This window comes from Pundamilia nyererei, unplaced genomic scaffold, assembly GCF_000239375.1.
Source record: "Pundamilia nyererei isolate P.nyererei 1_Seehausen unplaced genomic scaffold, PunNye1.0 scaffold00025, whole genome shotgun sequence".
Classification (NCBI taxonomy): Eukaryota; Metazoa; Chordata; class Actinopteri; order Cichliformes; family Cichlidae; genus Pundamilia; species Pundamilia nyererei.
The window spans coordinates 2,690,043-2,706,324 of NW_005187426.1; the positions used below are offsets into that span (position 1 = coordinate 2,690,043).

Below are 16,282 nucleotides of genomic sequence, written 5' to 3' on the forward strand. Positions count from 1 at the left end.
GAGAGAGAATATGCATACATGTGACTTCGTGGTAAATCTGTGCTTCTATGTCTTTCTATGTCCTTGGGTCAGTACGCAATAGTGTGAATGTATGAGCGCAAGCATGTGCAAGACTCTTTGTCCATGGCCAGCTGTGTGACGTGGTGTAGCTGTAGGTCCGGGTCTGAGCTTGTGACACAGCCAGCCTCCTGGCAGCTGTGACAGTGCCCTCACCCTTTAGGGTGGCGTGTGGGCGGTAGTGGAGGAGGATGAGAGGAGGGCAGTGTGGCAAAGGAAACAGACCTGGGATGCGACAGAAGCTCCAGAGGCCGTGGCGATTCCCGGCTGTGCAGGCTGCACTGGCTGGGAGGCAGGCTGGGCCGGGGCCTGGGGAGGCAAAACCACGGGGGTCTGCTGCGGAGCCGTCACAGCCACGACCGGTGCCACAGGGCCCTTCTGGAAGAGCAAGGAAGAGACAGAGAGATAAACAGGACGTGACGCCTCGCTCCCAGCAAGGCCACAGAGAACAGGAGGCAGGCGCCACAGCGCTCCTGTCACATCTGGTGTCCTTACTTTGGTGGACATCTCTTAACAGACAAGGAGGAAGAAGGGGAGGAGGTGACAAGCTAGAGGCAGGGAAGCACAGGAGCACATCAAAGCTTTTCTAAATCGTCACCCACCTGACTTGGAAGATCTGTAACAAATGTTGGCTACCCATAATGATGTGTGCGCAGTTGAATGAAATTCATATACACAATTTTGCTCATGAGGTGCCAACAGCAGTCTCTCACTCTAAGACCCTCATCACCTCTTTTAAATCTCTCAGGGCCTGTTCACACTTGGCAATAAAATACATCTTATGTGACGTGGTCATAAGTGGACAGCTCTAAATACAGGTGTGAATACAGCCAGATGAAGGGGACACATTAAGGTCCTATCATTTGAGTGACATATACTGTAGATGGTAACAAGGCTACGTGTACAGTTATATTTGTGATGTGACTATGTAGTGTAGTTTTGGTTAAATCAAAACAATCCGAATTTGATCTGGATCAGAGGATACTGTGCTCTAGTTCCTTGCCAATAAGTGCCAGTATTTAGTACAGGTTATGCATTATGTGTAGCTAGGGCATCAATGCAGGGGACTCATACTTTCCTTTTTTTGTCTGCACACTTTGAAAATAAATGGTTTGACCTTCTAAGACCCTTTTTGTTTTGGAATCACTTTTAAATTCTTCTAGGTATTTGCAATTAACTGGACCTGACATCCATATAATCTAAGGATCCTCTTTCCTGTAACAACAGGAAGTTGTTACTTCGTTACATAATTGATATATACTTAAAAAAAATGTCCCCATGATTTTTTTTGCTGTTACTAAATAAATTGTAATTATAGTAGTGAGTATTAGTGCTTACATCAGGTATAATATATACAGAAAAGGGTTTTACTAAAATTTCCTCCGAAATACTAGAAGTCAATTATCAGCTTGTACACAACCTTCAAGTAAACTTTAGACTCAGTCAGCACTATTTCTAGGCAGTTATCTGGTATAGCAAAGGAAAAAAATGCCAGGCAGAGGACTGAATAACATGTCAGGAGGAGTTGTCTCACTGGGCGGAGTGCAGGGCAGGAGGAGGAAGAAGAAGAAGAAGAGGAAGAAGAAGTCTGTAGGGCAGGGCTGGAAGGAGTAGGAGAAGGAGACGGTGCCATCTTGGCTGGGGTCAAAGGACATTGCCTGCTGGTCTGAGAGGTCACAGGAGATTGCTGGAAAAAGGAGAACAGAAGAAAAAGGAAGAGGAAAAAGAGACAGAACTCAGAATAAATATATCAGAGGAAGTAGGTGACGAAAGAGAAACAGGAGAGATAACTGAATACAAGCCACCTTAAGAGATACAAAGGAAGAAACACAGCGACAGTGATGCTGTGCCAGTTTCAGCTGTGAAAGAAAAGAGTGAGGAGGAAGGATGGCAGCCAGAGAAAAGACGGGGGAAAGTGTGAGAGAGGGAGAGAGAGACAGGGCAACAGAATAAGAAAAGAGCAGTATCGTGCCTTGCAGACAGATGAGAAAAGGTCATGACAGCAGGAAAGAAGAAGGAAGGTGGCAGCATGTTGTCGACATGAAGATTTAACTCAAGAAAGCACTTTGGTCAGGTGGCGCTGGCTCACAGTGACGTACTACTGGGGTCTGATTCCAGAGGAGACCTACATCAATCAGCGACGACACTGAAACTACTGACAGGTAAAGGGAATAACACTGATGATTTCATTACAGTGAAATGCTTTGCTGGGAAACCTTGAGTTATCCATTGACTAAATAAATGTGTCCTTTTAGAGGAGAAATATTCAAACTTTGAATATAATAAAAAATAAAAATAATTTTAAAAAGCAAATACATGTGAAAAATAGGTGGATGTGGTAGAGGCAAACAAGGTCATGCAGTAAGGAGGCTGTTTCGTAAGGACAACCATCACTTGCTGTCAGCTAACAGGTGCAACATGAGGCTCAGGGGACCTACACGGACCTGTGGAGAGTAACTGAACAACCAACAGACAGGTAACTATTAATGATCCTTCAACAGGTTCACTTACAGAAGACCTTAAAAAGTTACTTTTTGTACAAAAAGATTTATGTAATCATCTTAGCTCAAGAACTAAATTTGGAGTGAGTCTGAGATTTTAAGGAGGACTGAAAATGCCCTGCTACTGAAAACAAAAGAAACCCTGGAGGTGCTCTTGATCTGTAATACAACAAATAACACAAACCAAAAGCAAAATCATATGTGAAATTAAAATATAGATCATCACCTAGCCCTAAGCTGAGTCCAGAGACTCATGGTGACAGAGAGGTTATAAAAACCCAAATATTGGTGCACACCCAATTATTGCAATGGCACTCCCCAACAGCAGTGGCCTCCCAGGAAGAATAATGCCACACTACAAAAACTGCTCAGGATTCGAACATGGCAAAGAGAACCAAGGGGGTGATGTGGCCTTGAATCACAAAACAGGGCTGATGATGAGACCCCAGTATAGCACGTAAAGTTCATGCATTTATTACTTCAAGCATGGACTACTGTAATTCGTTATTATCAGGATGTCCTAAAAACTCCCCAAAAAGCCTTCAGTTAATCCAAAATTCTGCAGCAAGAGTACTGACTCTTGCTGCAGAATGTATGTTGCTGGAGGATTCCCATGATGCATTGAGTATTTCTTCAGTCACCTTTCTCACTCACTATGTGTTGACAAACCTCCCTGCACTGAATCACACTTGTTAATCTCTGTCTCTCTTCCACAGCATGTCTTTTATCCTGTCTTCCTTCTCTCACCCCAACCGGTCGCGGCAGTTTGCTGCCCCTCCCTGAGTCTGGTTCTGCCGGAGGTTTCTTCCTGTTAACAGGGAGTTTTTCCTTCCCACCGTCGCCAAAGTGCTTGCTCATAGGGGGTCATATGATTGTTGGGTTTTTCTCTGTATGTATTATTGTATGGTCCACCTTAAAACATAAAGTGCCTTGAGGTGATTGTTCTTGTGATTTGGTGCTGTATAAATAACACTAAATTGAATTAAATTGAAATATATATTGCCAAATTTCTTCTGCGAGGTGACAATTTTGGCTGAATGATGACCAACATTGCCACAATGCATGGTTTAAAAAAAAGAGAAATCCTTTCTTCCTTCACTTCAAGCCTTCAAGCTTGGGTCCTCTATCTATTTAACCAATACAGATATTAGCATCTAAATACTCACCTAACCTTGATGTTGGCACCAAGGAAAATATGTAAAAACAAAGTGCATCAAGTACAGTATATTAACAGTATCAGATTTAAAGTTTGAACCTGCCTACATTTAAAAGACCACAGATATTTGTGTACAACACACCTGACCATCGCATTTTAATGTTTTATTAAACTTGATATGCACTACGAGTGAGTTAATGAGCAAATTAATGGATGAATAGAAGACCTAACAAACACACAAATGGGTTAGTCAACAAATAAATAAACAGAAAAATGAATATGACTTTTCTGAAACTCACCTTTCACTATTAAGTGTCAATGACTGTATAAAACATTCCTCTTATTATTATATAATTATTATTAATACAGTCTAGAATTTCCACTGTAAGTTGTTGCAGAAAAGTAAGGCAATACTGCAAGCAATTTATTACGGCACACTTTACTATAACAGAGACAAAACCAATGAGTGCAAAAGGATCACACAGAATACACAAGAGGGATTAATCACTCAACTCATACAGATAAATTATGTTTAGGGATATTTCAGCAGATTCTCTTTAGTACCGTATTACTCTAGCTCATTAGATTTCAAATGACACATTAACTGGGAGCTTAAATTGCTGACTCCGAGTTGCAATTTGAGGATGTTTACATGCATACTGTTTGTACTATAAACAACAATTTTCATCACATATTTACGCAGGGCCAAAAGCACTCAGACAACTCAAATATTTCTTAGGTATGTTAGCTTGTTTTGTTGTTAACCCAGGCATAAAAATGCAAACTACAAGCACACAGATTATTAAAAGGCTGAAAAACCTGAATAAATCAGATCCACAGTAGCATGAACATACTACATACTAGCATGAAGTATAAATTCAGGTTAGGCTGCAAAATCTGTGGAATAGGTTCAAAGCACAGTGACATATCGAAATACGGTATGCGCAATTGAATGAAGACTGGAAGAATGAATGGAACTTGACAAATGCAGCATTTATAAAAGGATTCATGCTAGTGCTGAAATGTGTCGTAACCTAAGATTGTTTGCTAACATATGAAAAGCAGAAGAACGAATGAGGAGGACAGTGCCAAGTGCCACAAAGCCAAAGAGGTTCATCTCTTACTCACACACACCACACAGACAAACACAAAAACACACACACACACACAAACGTTCATAAACACTTCCTGGCTGCTTCCCTGCTACCCTGTCTATTAGTCAAAACAACCCAGGAGGGCCTCAACCCTGACCTCTGGCACTCAGCCTTCCATTCACAGACAGACCAAAGCACGCTAACAGACACAAATTCGTGCACACGATAAACTGCACTTGTCACAGACAGAAGAAAAGAAACAAAGACTACAGTGCAGAGGAGAAGAAGTGGGATAAGAAAGAAGGAGGAGGGGGTTTGCCTCCACTAAAAATTTAGTAGGATCCAAATGAATGTTACACTGAAGAGTTGGAGGAAGTGAGTGTATGAGAGATGAGGCGATGGGGGTAAGGAGGGTGATGCTAAGAGCCACAGGGTGCATCCCACCGCTAGCTATGCCACTTTCTCGCTCACTCTCTCTCCCTCAGACAGACACACGCACACAAACGCACTTGAGAACCAAAGCCTTGTTAGCTTTTTAAAATAATCAGGCAGTTGGATGATGAATGATTTAACAGGTATGGAAGGAAGGAAGCTCAGGATGCCTTCCGTTTCTCCCCTTAGGGTCATGGGAAGAGTGACAGGCCGACAGAGGGGTTGAGCTCTGGGAATAAACACCATTCCCTTTCATTTCCCTGCTACTGCTTTTCCTGTCGAGATGGCAACGCCGCAGCCCACTAATTTGTCATCAACTGTGAGAGGCGATGACAATCTGCGACTTTCTTTTGAAAAGGGTTCGTATCAGGGTGGATATAGGTTGGCTGACTATGAGCAGAGAGGATTGTTGTGCAGCTTATGCAGAATTCTGTTCATGACGTTTAAGGAGATGAATGTCTGACCATGCTCTGTGTGACACTGACTCTGATTCACAGTTTACAGTTTTTTACACTATGAAAGTAACAGAGCACCTGAGGTTAGACTTAGGTTTGAAATATATCACATTATGTCTCTCAGTTCAGTCCTACCTGAAAATGTAATACTACCCACTATAGAGCACAATAACACTAAACACCTGAACACTAAAGTTTACAATGATACTTTGCATTATATGTATATAACATTATAGGCTTAAATTCAACATCAGTTCTTCTTGCACCTTATGTAAGAGCAGTCAAACTCTCTTCAGTCTCTATTTTAATTTCATATAAACTTGTAAAACTGAGAGAAATCATATAAGGTAGCATGAATGGATATCTTACCATAGCCCAACGTGATCAGCAAACACTACAAACAGTCATCAAAATTCAGAGTAAAAGACACGTCAAGTTAAAATAGGCAATGAAATGCTGCCCTCTAGTGCTAATCTTTTGTCTTTGCGGTTAGGGTTATAATGAAAAGTGCAACCTTGAAAGCCTGGGGGGGGGGAAGACAACAACTAGCTATATTAGATTTAAACCTTTGAGATTTAGCAAATTAACAGATATGAACCAATCATAACCAGCCAATCACATGGCAATAAACATTTAGGCATGCATAGAAAATATTCTCCTCAAGTTCAAACCGAGCATCAGAATGAGGATGAAAGGTGATTTAAGTGACTTTGAACGTGGCATGGTTGTTGGTGCCAGACAGGTTGGTCTGAATATTTGAGAAACTGCTGATCCTCTGGGAATTTCCCGCACTAACCATCTCTAGAGTATACACCGAATGGTGTGAAAAAGAAAATATTCAGAGAGGCAGTTCTCTTGGTGAAAATGCCCAGAGATCAGATGGGAATGGCCAAAATATTTTGAGTTATCACTTAACAGGCATAAATTTCAGATAATTAAGATGAAAAATATTAATTTAACTATATGTAAACCAGTTATGTTTACCAGTGTAGTTATCGCTTAAAGTTATGTTTTAACCAGGAAAAAAAACTGATATACACTTAACAGCACAAATTCCAAGTACGGGGCTCAACACCCTTCTGCCTTGAGGATTTCTTTCAGCACACGTTGAGCTCCATAGCCTACCTGAGTATTGCTGCTCACAGGTCCATCCCTTTATGAATACAGCGCACCCTTCTTCTGAAAGTTGCTTCTAGCAAGATTATGTCAAGCTGGTTCCTTGAAGATGACAATGAGTTCACTGTATTCAATCACAATCACAGTCACTAGATCTCAATGCAGTACCGCTCCTTTGGGATGTAGTAGCACTGGAGATTCCAATCATGGATGTGCAGCTGACAAATGACCAAATGGACCAAACTCTCTAAAAAGCCCAGTACTAGCAATTTGTAAGTAGCACTGAGTGTGTACCAGGATTTTTTTCCTGGTTAAAAACAGGTCTCGAGGGAATAACTATGCAGGTAAGTATGACTAGTCTACATATAGTTAGAGTTATAAGCTGGTTTCACCCTACATAACTGGTCTATGCATATTCCTATTATTTGAAAAAAAAAAGATGAAGAGTGTATTTCCTTCTTAAAAAACTGGTAAAAATATCCCAGTCATGCTGACTTTTCTTTAGAGTAAGGCCAAATCCTCTGTGGTGTGCCAACATTTTTGTTTTGTTTTTTACACGCAGACAAAACCTGTGTATTTAAACCAATACAAGTGCTGAAGCAACTACTAATTTAACCAGTTAGACAACTGATTGCAGGTTTTTCATAATAATCGAGATTTTACTGGTTCCAGCTCCGCATATCTGAATATTAACAGATTTGGGGTGTAGTTTGGGAATAGGAATAATAGTTATTAGTAATAATAGTAATAATAGTTTGGGAACAATATTCACCCAAAATGGCCTACGATAAAACACACCATCTCACATTGCAGAGGTAGTGTTTTGCATTCTGAGATCAATAACAGAAAAACTAGCCCAGAGACATTAACACGCTCAAATATTAAGCTGTGCACACATTTCAGCTCTATTAGTGCTCTGCTGTCACCAGCCCATTTCAGCTGTCCCACTTGATTTAAAGAGAACTGTGGGGGACCAACTATCAAGTAACCTCATTATTAAAAGCAATTAAGCTCCAAAGGTGTACAGCCACCAGCACAAGCTCAAGTTATCAAATGAATGATGGATCCACAGGTGATAATAAGCAAATTCCAATTAATGATTCAGGAGCTCGTTAAATTTTGATGAGAGGACCCCATGGAGTCATTAAAAAGCCTTGAGACATTAATTCACCTATTAATCTCAGTTTAATCTATAGATTAAAAAAATCAAGGATATTCTTTTGTTATAATTACACAGTTTAACACATTAATCACACCCCAATTAGGGTCTACAACTAATAAAGTGTTCATTTAATGAGGAGGTTCCCACCCAACATCGACTGTGTGAACACACGTATAATTAGATCACAGTTTTTCAAATCTCATCAGTCAGATTATTCTTTTACAAAGGTCACCACCTGTGGCATTAACATTGACGGAAATTATGCAGAGCTGGAGAGAAAGAAACCTGAAATGTGCCCATGAGGATTGGAGTTCAATGTTTTTGTAATCTTAGTAAATCATATGCATGGCACTGGTGTAAGCTGAGTTTGCACAGAGTGGAATATCAGCAGGTTTTAGAGGTACAGTAAAGATACACATCTGTTGAATTCTATTATTATGGCTTTTTAAATATGCTTTAAAGTGAAACATCTTCTTTTCTTTCTATACGCTGCTAAAAAAAAATAATACAAACTCTCTATCACTCTTACCATCAGGCCTTTCTGTTTCATCTGATATTCATTTAGAGGTTTGTTTTTTTTATTCTACTATATGTCTGCAATCAATTTGTTTTTCTGTTTGTCTCACTGAAAACATACGATTCCATTTCAATCATTTATCTGACATTCATTGATAGATGAACAACATCTGGACACCTTTTACTACGCAGGTTATTTACTTGTTTATTAAAAAAAATAAATCCCATCTAACTTTTTCTGAAGGTTGCAGAATTATTTACCCAAAAGCAAAATGCACATCTGCATTCAGATGCTTTCGCTGCTTTATGTGATGTGATATATCGCTGAGCTCCATCCTAACGTTTCAGGAGCAGTGAGCAGTCACAGCACAGTAGCTAGGAGTCGGCTGTTTTCGGGTCTTTTTTTTAAGATTATTAAGAGTCGTAACTCATACATTCATGTCTTTTTAGCGTAAAAGATACGAGGAGAAAATGCAAACCAACCATTGCTAGAAATAGAAAGACCTTTACAATTCCAGATAATGATACCTAAATGAATTTGGGTTTATTATTTATTTGCAAATATAGGCTGCTCACTTGACATGACTCTCCTTGCGTTGGAGACTCGCTGTTTGCATGGCAGTCCATTACAGACTGAAGGACAGCCTGAAAATATTAGACCTACAATTCTCCATCCAGAGAATTGTAGGCCCCTCTTCTTCCTCTACACAAAGACACTTAGTTCTGTTATACGCTTCTGGTTTCTATCATGTGGTTGACACTCAGACATCCTTGCTAGCCGCCAATCTGAAACTCCAACTGACATGTAAGAGTTGATGTGAAATCGCCTAAAGTTCAACCTCAAGAAGACTGACCTTCTGTTCCCACGGGGAATGAATCCCTCGCTGGCACGTTACCATTATGATGATGGTGTTCGCTCAGCTGGCGAGGAAGCTACGAGTGACCCTGAACAACAAAATAGCATTTGCAGCAAATACTGCAATAAAAGATGGCCATCTTGCATTCTATCCTCAACAGTGAGGCTTCTGAGGTATCTCCTCTTTTCACGCAGGGACTGAACTCTTCTAGGAAGAGTAGGCAACCGAGTTCCACGCGAGTAGGCAGGTATCAAATGTAGTCTTAAACCTGTCAGTTCCGAAATTAAATGGCCTGTATTTGTATAGCACTTTACTAGTTCCTAAGGACCCCAAAGCGCTTTACACATCCAGTCATCCACCCATATCCACACACTAGTGATGGCAAGCTACATTGTAGCCACAGCCGCCCTGGGGCGCACTGACAGAGGCGAGGCTGCCGGACACTGGCGCCACCGGGCCCTCTGACCACCACCAGTAGGCAACGGGTGAAGAGTCTTGCCCAAGGACACAACGACCGAGACTGTCCGAGCCGGGGCTCTAACCGGCAACCTTCTGATTACAAGACGAACTGCCAACTCTTGAGCCACGATCGCCCTTAAATTAAACAAACAAACAAACAAAAAGAAAACAATTACCTAATAGACCTATCAAGTGGACACTATATGTGCTGCCTCCTGTGCACTCCATCCAGATAGTTCCTACACCTAAACCACAGAGTATTTCAAGCAGTGCATGTGAAATGGACATCAAGACAAAATAACTGATGAAAACACCCGGACACTTTCTAATTTGTCCAAAATTCTTATGCGAAAATTACCCCAGACTAGTAAAAATGCTGGAGACAACATTTGTGCCATAAGGCCACTACCATTAGTCCAAGTAGCTGATGTCTGCCTAGTACTTGTATTCCTGCACAGTTCTCCTTCCATGTACACCTGTCTGGTTTCCAGTCATTCAAAATTCTCCTGCTTATCTACATGCCAAGAACAGGACAGCTCCTTCCTACCTCCAAGTCACGGTCAAATATCCCATGGGTCATCCCATCACTCAAGAAAACCACAGGGTCATTTACGACTTTCTCTGTTCTGGCTCCACAGAGATGAATGAGCTCCCACTGAAGTCGGGATAGTAAAAGTGATTCCCCAAGGCTAAAACCTCACCTTTTCATTTTATCAGTGTGAGAGTGCAAATGTCTAGACATGTCAGATCAGACATTAAATGGACTTTAACCTGCCAGCTTCCTGGTAGAAAGTCAGAGTAATATCAGAATGAGCCCTTGTGTAACTAACACGCGTAGTTTTCTACAGGTTCCTACCTCCTGCGTGCTCTACCCATAATGTGTGTCAGCAAGTTTAGATATCACCACTTGTGTATGTTTCTGAATGAGAATGACTCTAAACTGAGTGCTGCTAGCTGCAAGCCAAAAAGTGGATGAAGTTCAACAAATGGATACCAAAAAAGAAGAAACAGAGAAGTGTTTCCTTATGAGTGACAATGGAAATAAATAAATAAATACATACATACATTATAAAGTCTCTGCACTATGGCTCAGGTAAAAAAAAAACAAAAAAAAAACAACAACCTGATGAGAAGAATCCTGATTAGAAATCGTCTGAAGAACACTCAATTGCTAAAGTTGGTGGCTGGTCCACCTCTGTCCTCCTTACCCAAGAGGACAGCTGTTCCACACACTGTAAGTGATTTATGGTGACTTAGTGACCAGAGACAAAGAAACTGAATAACATTTACGACTTCAGACTACAGAGAAAATAACTACAATTGCAAGTGCGAAGTGGGTGGACGCGCAATAAACTTTGATGCAAGGAACTGAAGAGATTACTAATGAGAGTGAAAAACACAGTTGATTAACATATGACCTACTAGTAACTCATCTCGAACGGTGGACTCATCTTGGACGGGGGTGAGTCTGCCTACAGGAGGGAGGTTGAACGTTTGGTGTCCTGGTGCAGCCACAACAACCTGGTGCTGAATGCCCAGAAGACAGTGGAGATTATTGTGGACTTCAGGAAGCACACAGCCCCACTCCCCCCCATCATCCTGACTGACACCCCCATCACCTCTGTGGTCTCATTCCGCTTCCTGGGTACCACCATCACCCAGGACCTGAAGTGGGAGCCCACCATCACCTCCGTCATAAAGAAAGCCCAGCAGAGGATGTACTTCCTGAGGCAGCTGAAGAAATTCAACCTGCCAACACGGACGATGACGCAATTCTACACTGCAATCATCGAGTCCATCCTCACCTCCTCCATCACCGTGTGGTACGCTGGAGTCACTATCAGGGACAAACAGAGACTGCAGCGTGTTGTGCGCTCTGCTGAGAAGGTGATTGGCTGCAGACTCCCATCTCTGCAGGACCTGTACACCTCCAGGACACTGGGGCGTGCAGCTCGGATCACAGCTGACCCTTCTCACCCTGGACACAGTCTGTTTGACCTGCTCCCCTCAGGCACGAGGCTCCGGTCCATTCGCACCAGAACCTCTCGCCATAAGAACAGTTTCTTCCCCTCTGCTGTTGGACACATGAACAACAACCGTATGACTGTTCCCACCACTTACACATGACCCTACGCTGTGTTCACTGCATCATTCCATGTTTGGCACTGATCACCACCTGCACTCATGTATATATCTATCTACTTAGCACTTTTAATTTTTATTTTTATGTTTATTTAAGCGTTGTCTGACAGTATGTTTTGCACTAAGTACCCCAGCAATTTCCTAATGTTGTAAACCTGCTCAACATTTGGCAATAAAACCCTTTCTGATTCTGATTCTGATTCTAAATACATTAGAGGATCCACACTACAGCCTGGAATATCTGCGAGTGACCAGCAGGCAGTTTTAAAGCGATGCTTGACAAGCAACTCATTTCCAGTGCATACACAACTTAAGAGCAGATCAGCACCCAGAAAAGGAAACTTTAACTAGTTGTTTTTGCACTTATCCATGTAAATGGTAGGCAGTCACAGCAGGTGTGCTGTGGCAAATGTTATCATAGTAAAAATGTAGGTGCATGTATGTTTTACTTTCTCTTGGCTTACTATATTCTTCACATTGATAGGCATGCCATTTGTTCAGTGCTCTGGTGGGATACGTAGAGATGCTTTTTTCACATCAGCTCTCTGGACTGAGCCAGTAATGAAGCTGTAATGTTGAGTACTAGGAATACAATCTGACAGGAAAACTTAATTCTTAACCTTATTTTGGAGAAGATTTACTAAACTTTCGAAGAGCTTTTTATTGGATTTAATTAGTGCATGCATTTTTAATGTCCCACTAACTAGTGAATTTAAAGTTATGGGTGTCTGCTCATTCAAGATTCAAGATAGCTGCCAAATTCCCAGAATCAGAAATTGCATCAAATGGGAAGTTGGCCCCACCTATTCGCAGTTCAAACCAAACCATCTGTTTGCAAGAGGCAGCCAATCAGAAGGTTGGCTTGAAGAAGCAAAACTAATGGCTTGTTTCAAACAACTGAACAAGGGCCAGCGTAAAGGTCTAGTTTAACAACATGGATAATTTTAAACTGTTAAACCAATGCAACACTACACTAGTAGAGTTGCAAATGAGTATAATAATCTTTCTGATTTTTCTGTCTTTCTCCTTCCTTTTGTCTCATTTGAACAGCAACACTGTGTGCCGTTGGTTGCAGCAGTGAGAGTCTACAGCTGCCAGCTATCATGTGGGTTCTGTGGTCTCACCTGTGGAGAGGTTACTCTGAAGGATGTCCCTGTGGTGGGGGTAGCAGGTCGTGGAGAAATGTTGTTCTGGGCCTGGGCTTGGGCTTGAGCTTGTGCTTGTGCTTGAGCTTGAGCCAAAGCCTGCTGGGGAACCATTACCAGCTGTCCTAACTCTGTGCGTACCAACACCATACCTAAGGAAGAGCAGGAAACATAAATTAGAGAACACCACAACATAAATACCGCAGAAGAACAGCTAAAGCAGCCACTAAAAAAAATACTGTATATTTCACATATTATACTGCAGGTATATCACTGCACTACAACCTTATAAAACACTGCAATTTTACAAAAGTAATATTTCATGACAGGATCTAGACTTTGTAAGATGTTACAGTAGTGCACATATTATAATCAAAGACTGAAGTATTTGCTTCAGGCTCTGATCATGAGCGAATTACACAAACTCTCCCTTCGTTTTAAAGGACCAGGACTGCAGTTATTATAACCCCACACCTGGCCGTGATAAAATATTTTATTACACATTTGTTTATCTTTGCAGAATTTCCATAAAGAGAAAAGGACATGAGGTCAATAGTAAGGTTAACAGCATGTTCTGATCATGCTCTTGAAAATGTAACTTAGCTATTATTTCTGAGGTCAGATGACTCATTCAAGCAGTGCAGCACAAAAACCATTATGACCACTTTCCTCTGTTATTACCTGCCCCTTTACAAGTACAGAATATGAGCTTCTATTGAAATTACACTGTTTAAAATATAACAGCTAAATTAGGGATATAAATATGGCTCATCTATTGGGTAAGCTATAATTTGAACTACTGGAATCCTGGACTACTGAATTGTTGTTGTAATAACAAAAGTTAGCTACATAAAAAAAAACAATATCTACTCAAATATTTTTTGACAACATATTGCAGTCTCAAAGCATCAGTGGCTACTGTCTGCACACTAGAGCTGCCCAAAGCATTTCTCTGTGCCTCTCAAAGTTTCCTTAGAGGTCTTTTGTGATTCTACTCATCTTCAGTGTACTATTATTATCCTGCATAAATAAACATTTAAATTGATGTTTTTTGCTCTAGGTTTACCACACACACACACACACACACACAAGGTGTTTGTGCTTATTGCATCTATCTGTATAAATACTTTGATTTCTGTCTTTTTCACCCCGGTTTTATCTTTTTTCCAATTACAAACAAACAAGAAAATCAGGGTTTTTCCTGTTTCCAAAAAATTTTGACTTTGACCTTTGTGTAAATGAAAATCACCAGGACTGTAATGAAAATATTTTACTTAAACATTTAGTCAAACATAAAACACAGATTTATTTAGCAAATGATCAGAAATAACATGGAAATCCACAAACTTCTGTTATGTAAGGTACAACACTCCTTGCCATACATATATGTAGATTATTCATGCCCAAAGGCCTATTTTGAGCCAGGGAAAATCCGGAGGATGTCACACACAATCTTCTATTATGGGAGAGTCCAACACACACCGAGCCCTTTTAACAACCACAACCAGGATTCTCTGGCTTGGTTGTTAGCCCTCCTGCTAACCTTACCTTGTGGGATGGTAAACCCAGGGGGCAGCTGAATGGTGGTCTGCTGCTGAGGCGGTCTGACAATCAGTTGGGGGGTTACAATCCTTTGTGGGGCTGTAAGTCCAGGACGGGGTTGTGACTGTGCAGATGTGGCCACAGCAGGTGTTGGGGAGGGAGCTGTTGGCCTAACCATAGTAATAGTGGTGGTCACCGATGTGGTCTGACCAGCTCCACATACTGAACTAGTTGCCATCCCTGTAACACACACAGCAGGTGTGATGGAGTTCAGAGGCTGAGTTATTGTTATTGTTGTTGTTGCTGCAGCTGTAGTAGTTGTTGGTGTGACAATAGATGAAGAAGTAGAAGGAGGAGGAGGAGGAGGAGAGGAAGTGGAAACAGTATTTACTACAGAGTTGACAACGCTAGACTGGGTTAACATTACAATTTTGGACTGACAATCGTCTGTTTTGGAAGCCCCAGTGTCTGTGACCATTTTGGTTTGGTTCCCCGGGGAAGCTAAAGAGGTAACGGGTCCTATACGAGCACCCTGCTGGACCAAGGCCGAAACACTGGTCCCGTTGCCGTTCTGGGCTATACTGGCAACAATATGACTCGGGAGTCTATGCAAAGCAATAGTAGGAGTCCCCCTGTCGAGAGCAATAGCCGACTGACCCACAGGCAGGCTCGCGTTGGATAAGGTGAACGTCGAAGTGTTAATAGAGGTTGTGACGGGTCGTCCAGAGTTTGGTGTACTTGCACTCGTATCCACTTGGCTAACGCTGTCGACCACCGCTGTGTTGCTGTTCCTCCGCGTTGTTACAGCTGCGCCGTTCAAACTCTTTATCCGCGCCGAAGCGCTCCTCCGCGGCGTCGTTATGCGTTTTCTCGGCGGGGTTGCTCCCGTCGACGTCTCACCTGTGCCCACGGTAACCTTAGAGCCCTGGCTGGATGTGGTGGTGCTGATGCTGGCTGGCGGCAGAGATGCCAAAGTTGACACACCAGATGCAGTCAGTGTTGTGATGGATGCTCCATGTGATTGCGAGCCGCTGCTAGTGGCGCTCACACAGTCACCCGAAGTGGTGGAAGGCTCGCCAAAAGAAGGGCTGCAGCCCGGTGAAGGAGATGTGACAGTCTTATCCGGGCTAACGTCTTTAGAGTTGATCTCCTGGCGCATCTCAGTTTTATTACGGCGTCCTTGTTGTTGTTGTTCTAGTGTTGTGGTGCTCACTGGAGCTGGTAGCGTTTTTCCTAAGTGATGGTTAGCGGGGGGCACAGAGCCAGCGCCTCCGTTTTCGTCTGCTTTACCAGCCGGGTTGCTTTGTCCAGCAAGCTGTGACTCCAATGAGCCCACTAGGTCGCTCACAGCTTTTTCATCCACCTCCGAAAAGAGCATATCTTCCAGGGGGTCGGAGGCGCCCGCCATCTCTGATCACAGATAGCCGTCTTCTATTTTTTTTACAATGCGCCTGCGTGTTACTAGGCATTGTGGGAATGGATCTGACGTCATTAAACAAGGGGGGTATAAATGGAGGAAGGGGCGTCCTAGGTGTAGCCGTAAGTCTGTGGTTATTGTATCCTATTTATTATGTGTTACCTTCACGGAGTATTAATTAGTAATCATACTAAGTACCGTGCAGTTACACCGCCATCCCAAAGTAGAATA

At 42.1% G+C, this 16,282-nt stretch overlaps 1 protein-coding gene across 2 annotated transcripts in view; it reads right to left on the reverse strand.

Moving 5' to 3' along the window:
- The window catches only part of LOC102198209 (transcription initiation factor TFIID subunit 4), a 93,888-nt gene extending 77,793 nt beyond the window's left edge, over positions 1-16,095 (reverse strand). Inside the window, exons 1-4 of one of the 2 annotated variants that reach the window (XM_013909466.1) lie at positions 14,641-16,095; positions 13,072-13,244; positions 1,592-1,744; positions 283-435 (exon numbers count right to left, since the gene is read on the reverse strand). In XM_013909466.1, the coding sequence (XP_013764920.1) occupies positions 283-435; positions 1,592-1,744; positions 13,072-13,244; positions 14,641-16,042 (1,881 nt within the window). In that variant the 5' untranslated portion in view covers positions 16,043-16,095. The remainder of the gene's footprint in view (positions 1-282; positions 436-1,591; positions 1,745-13,071; positions 13,245-14,640) is intronic. The other variant, XM_013909467.1, reaches the window with a different exon arrangement.
- Positions 16,096-16,282: the final 187 nt, after the last annotated feature.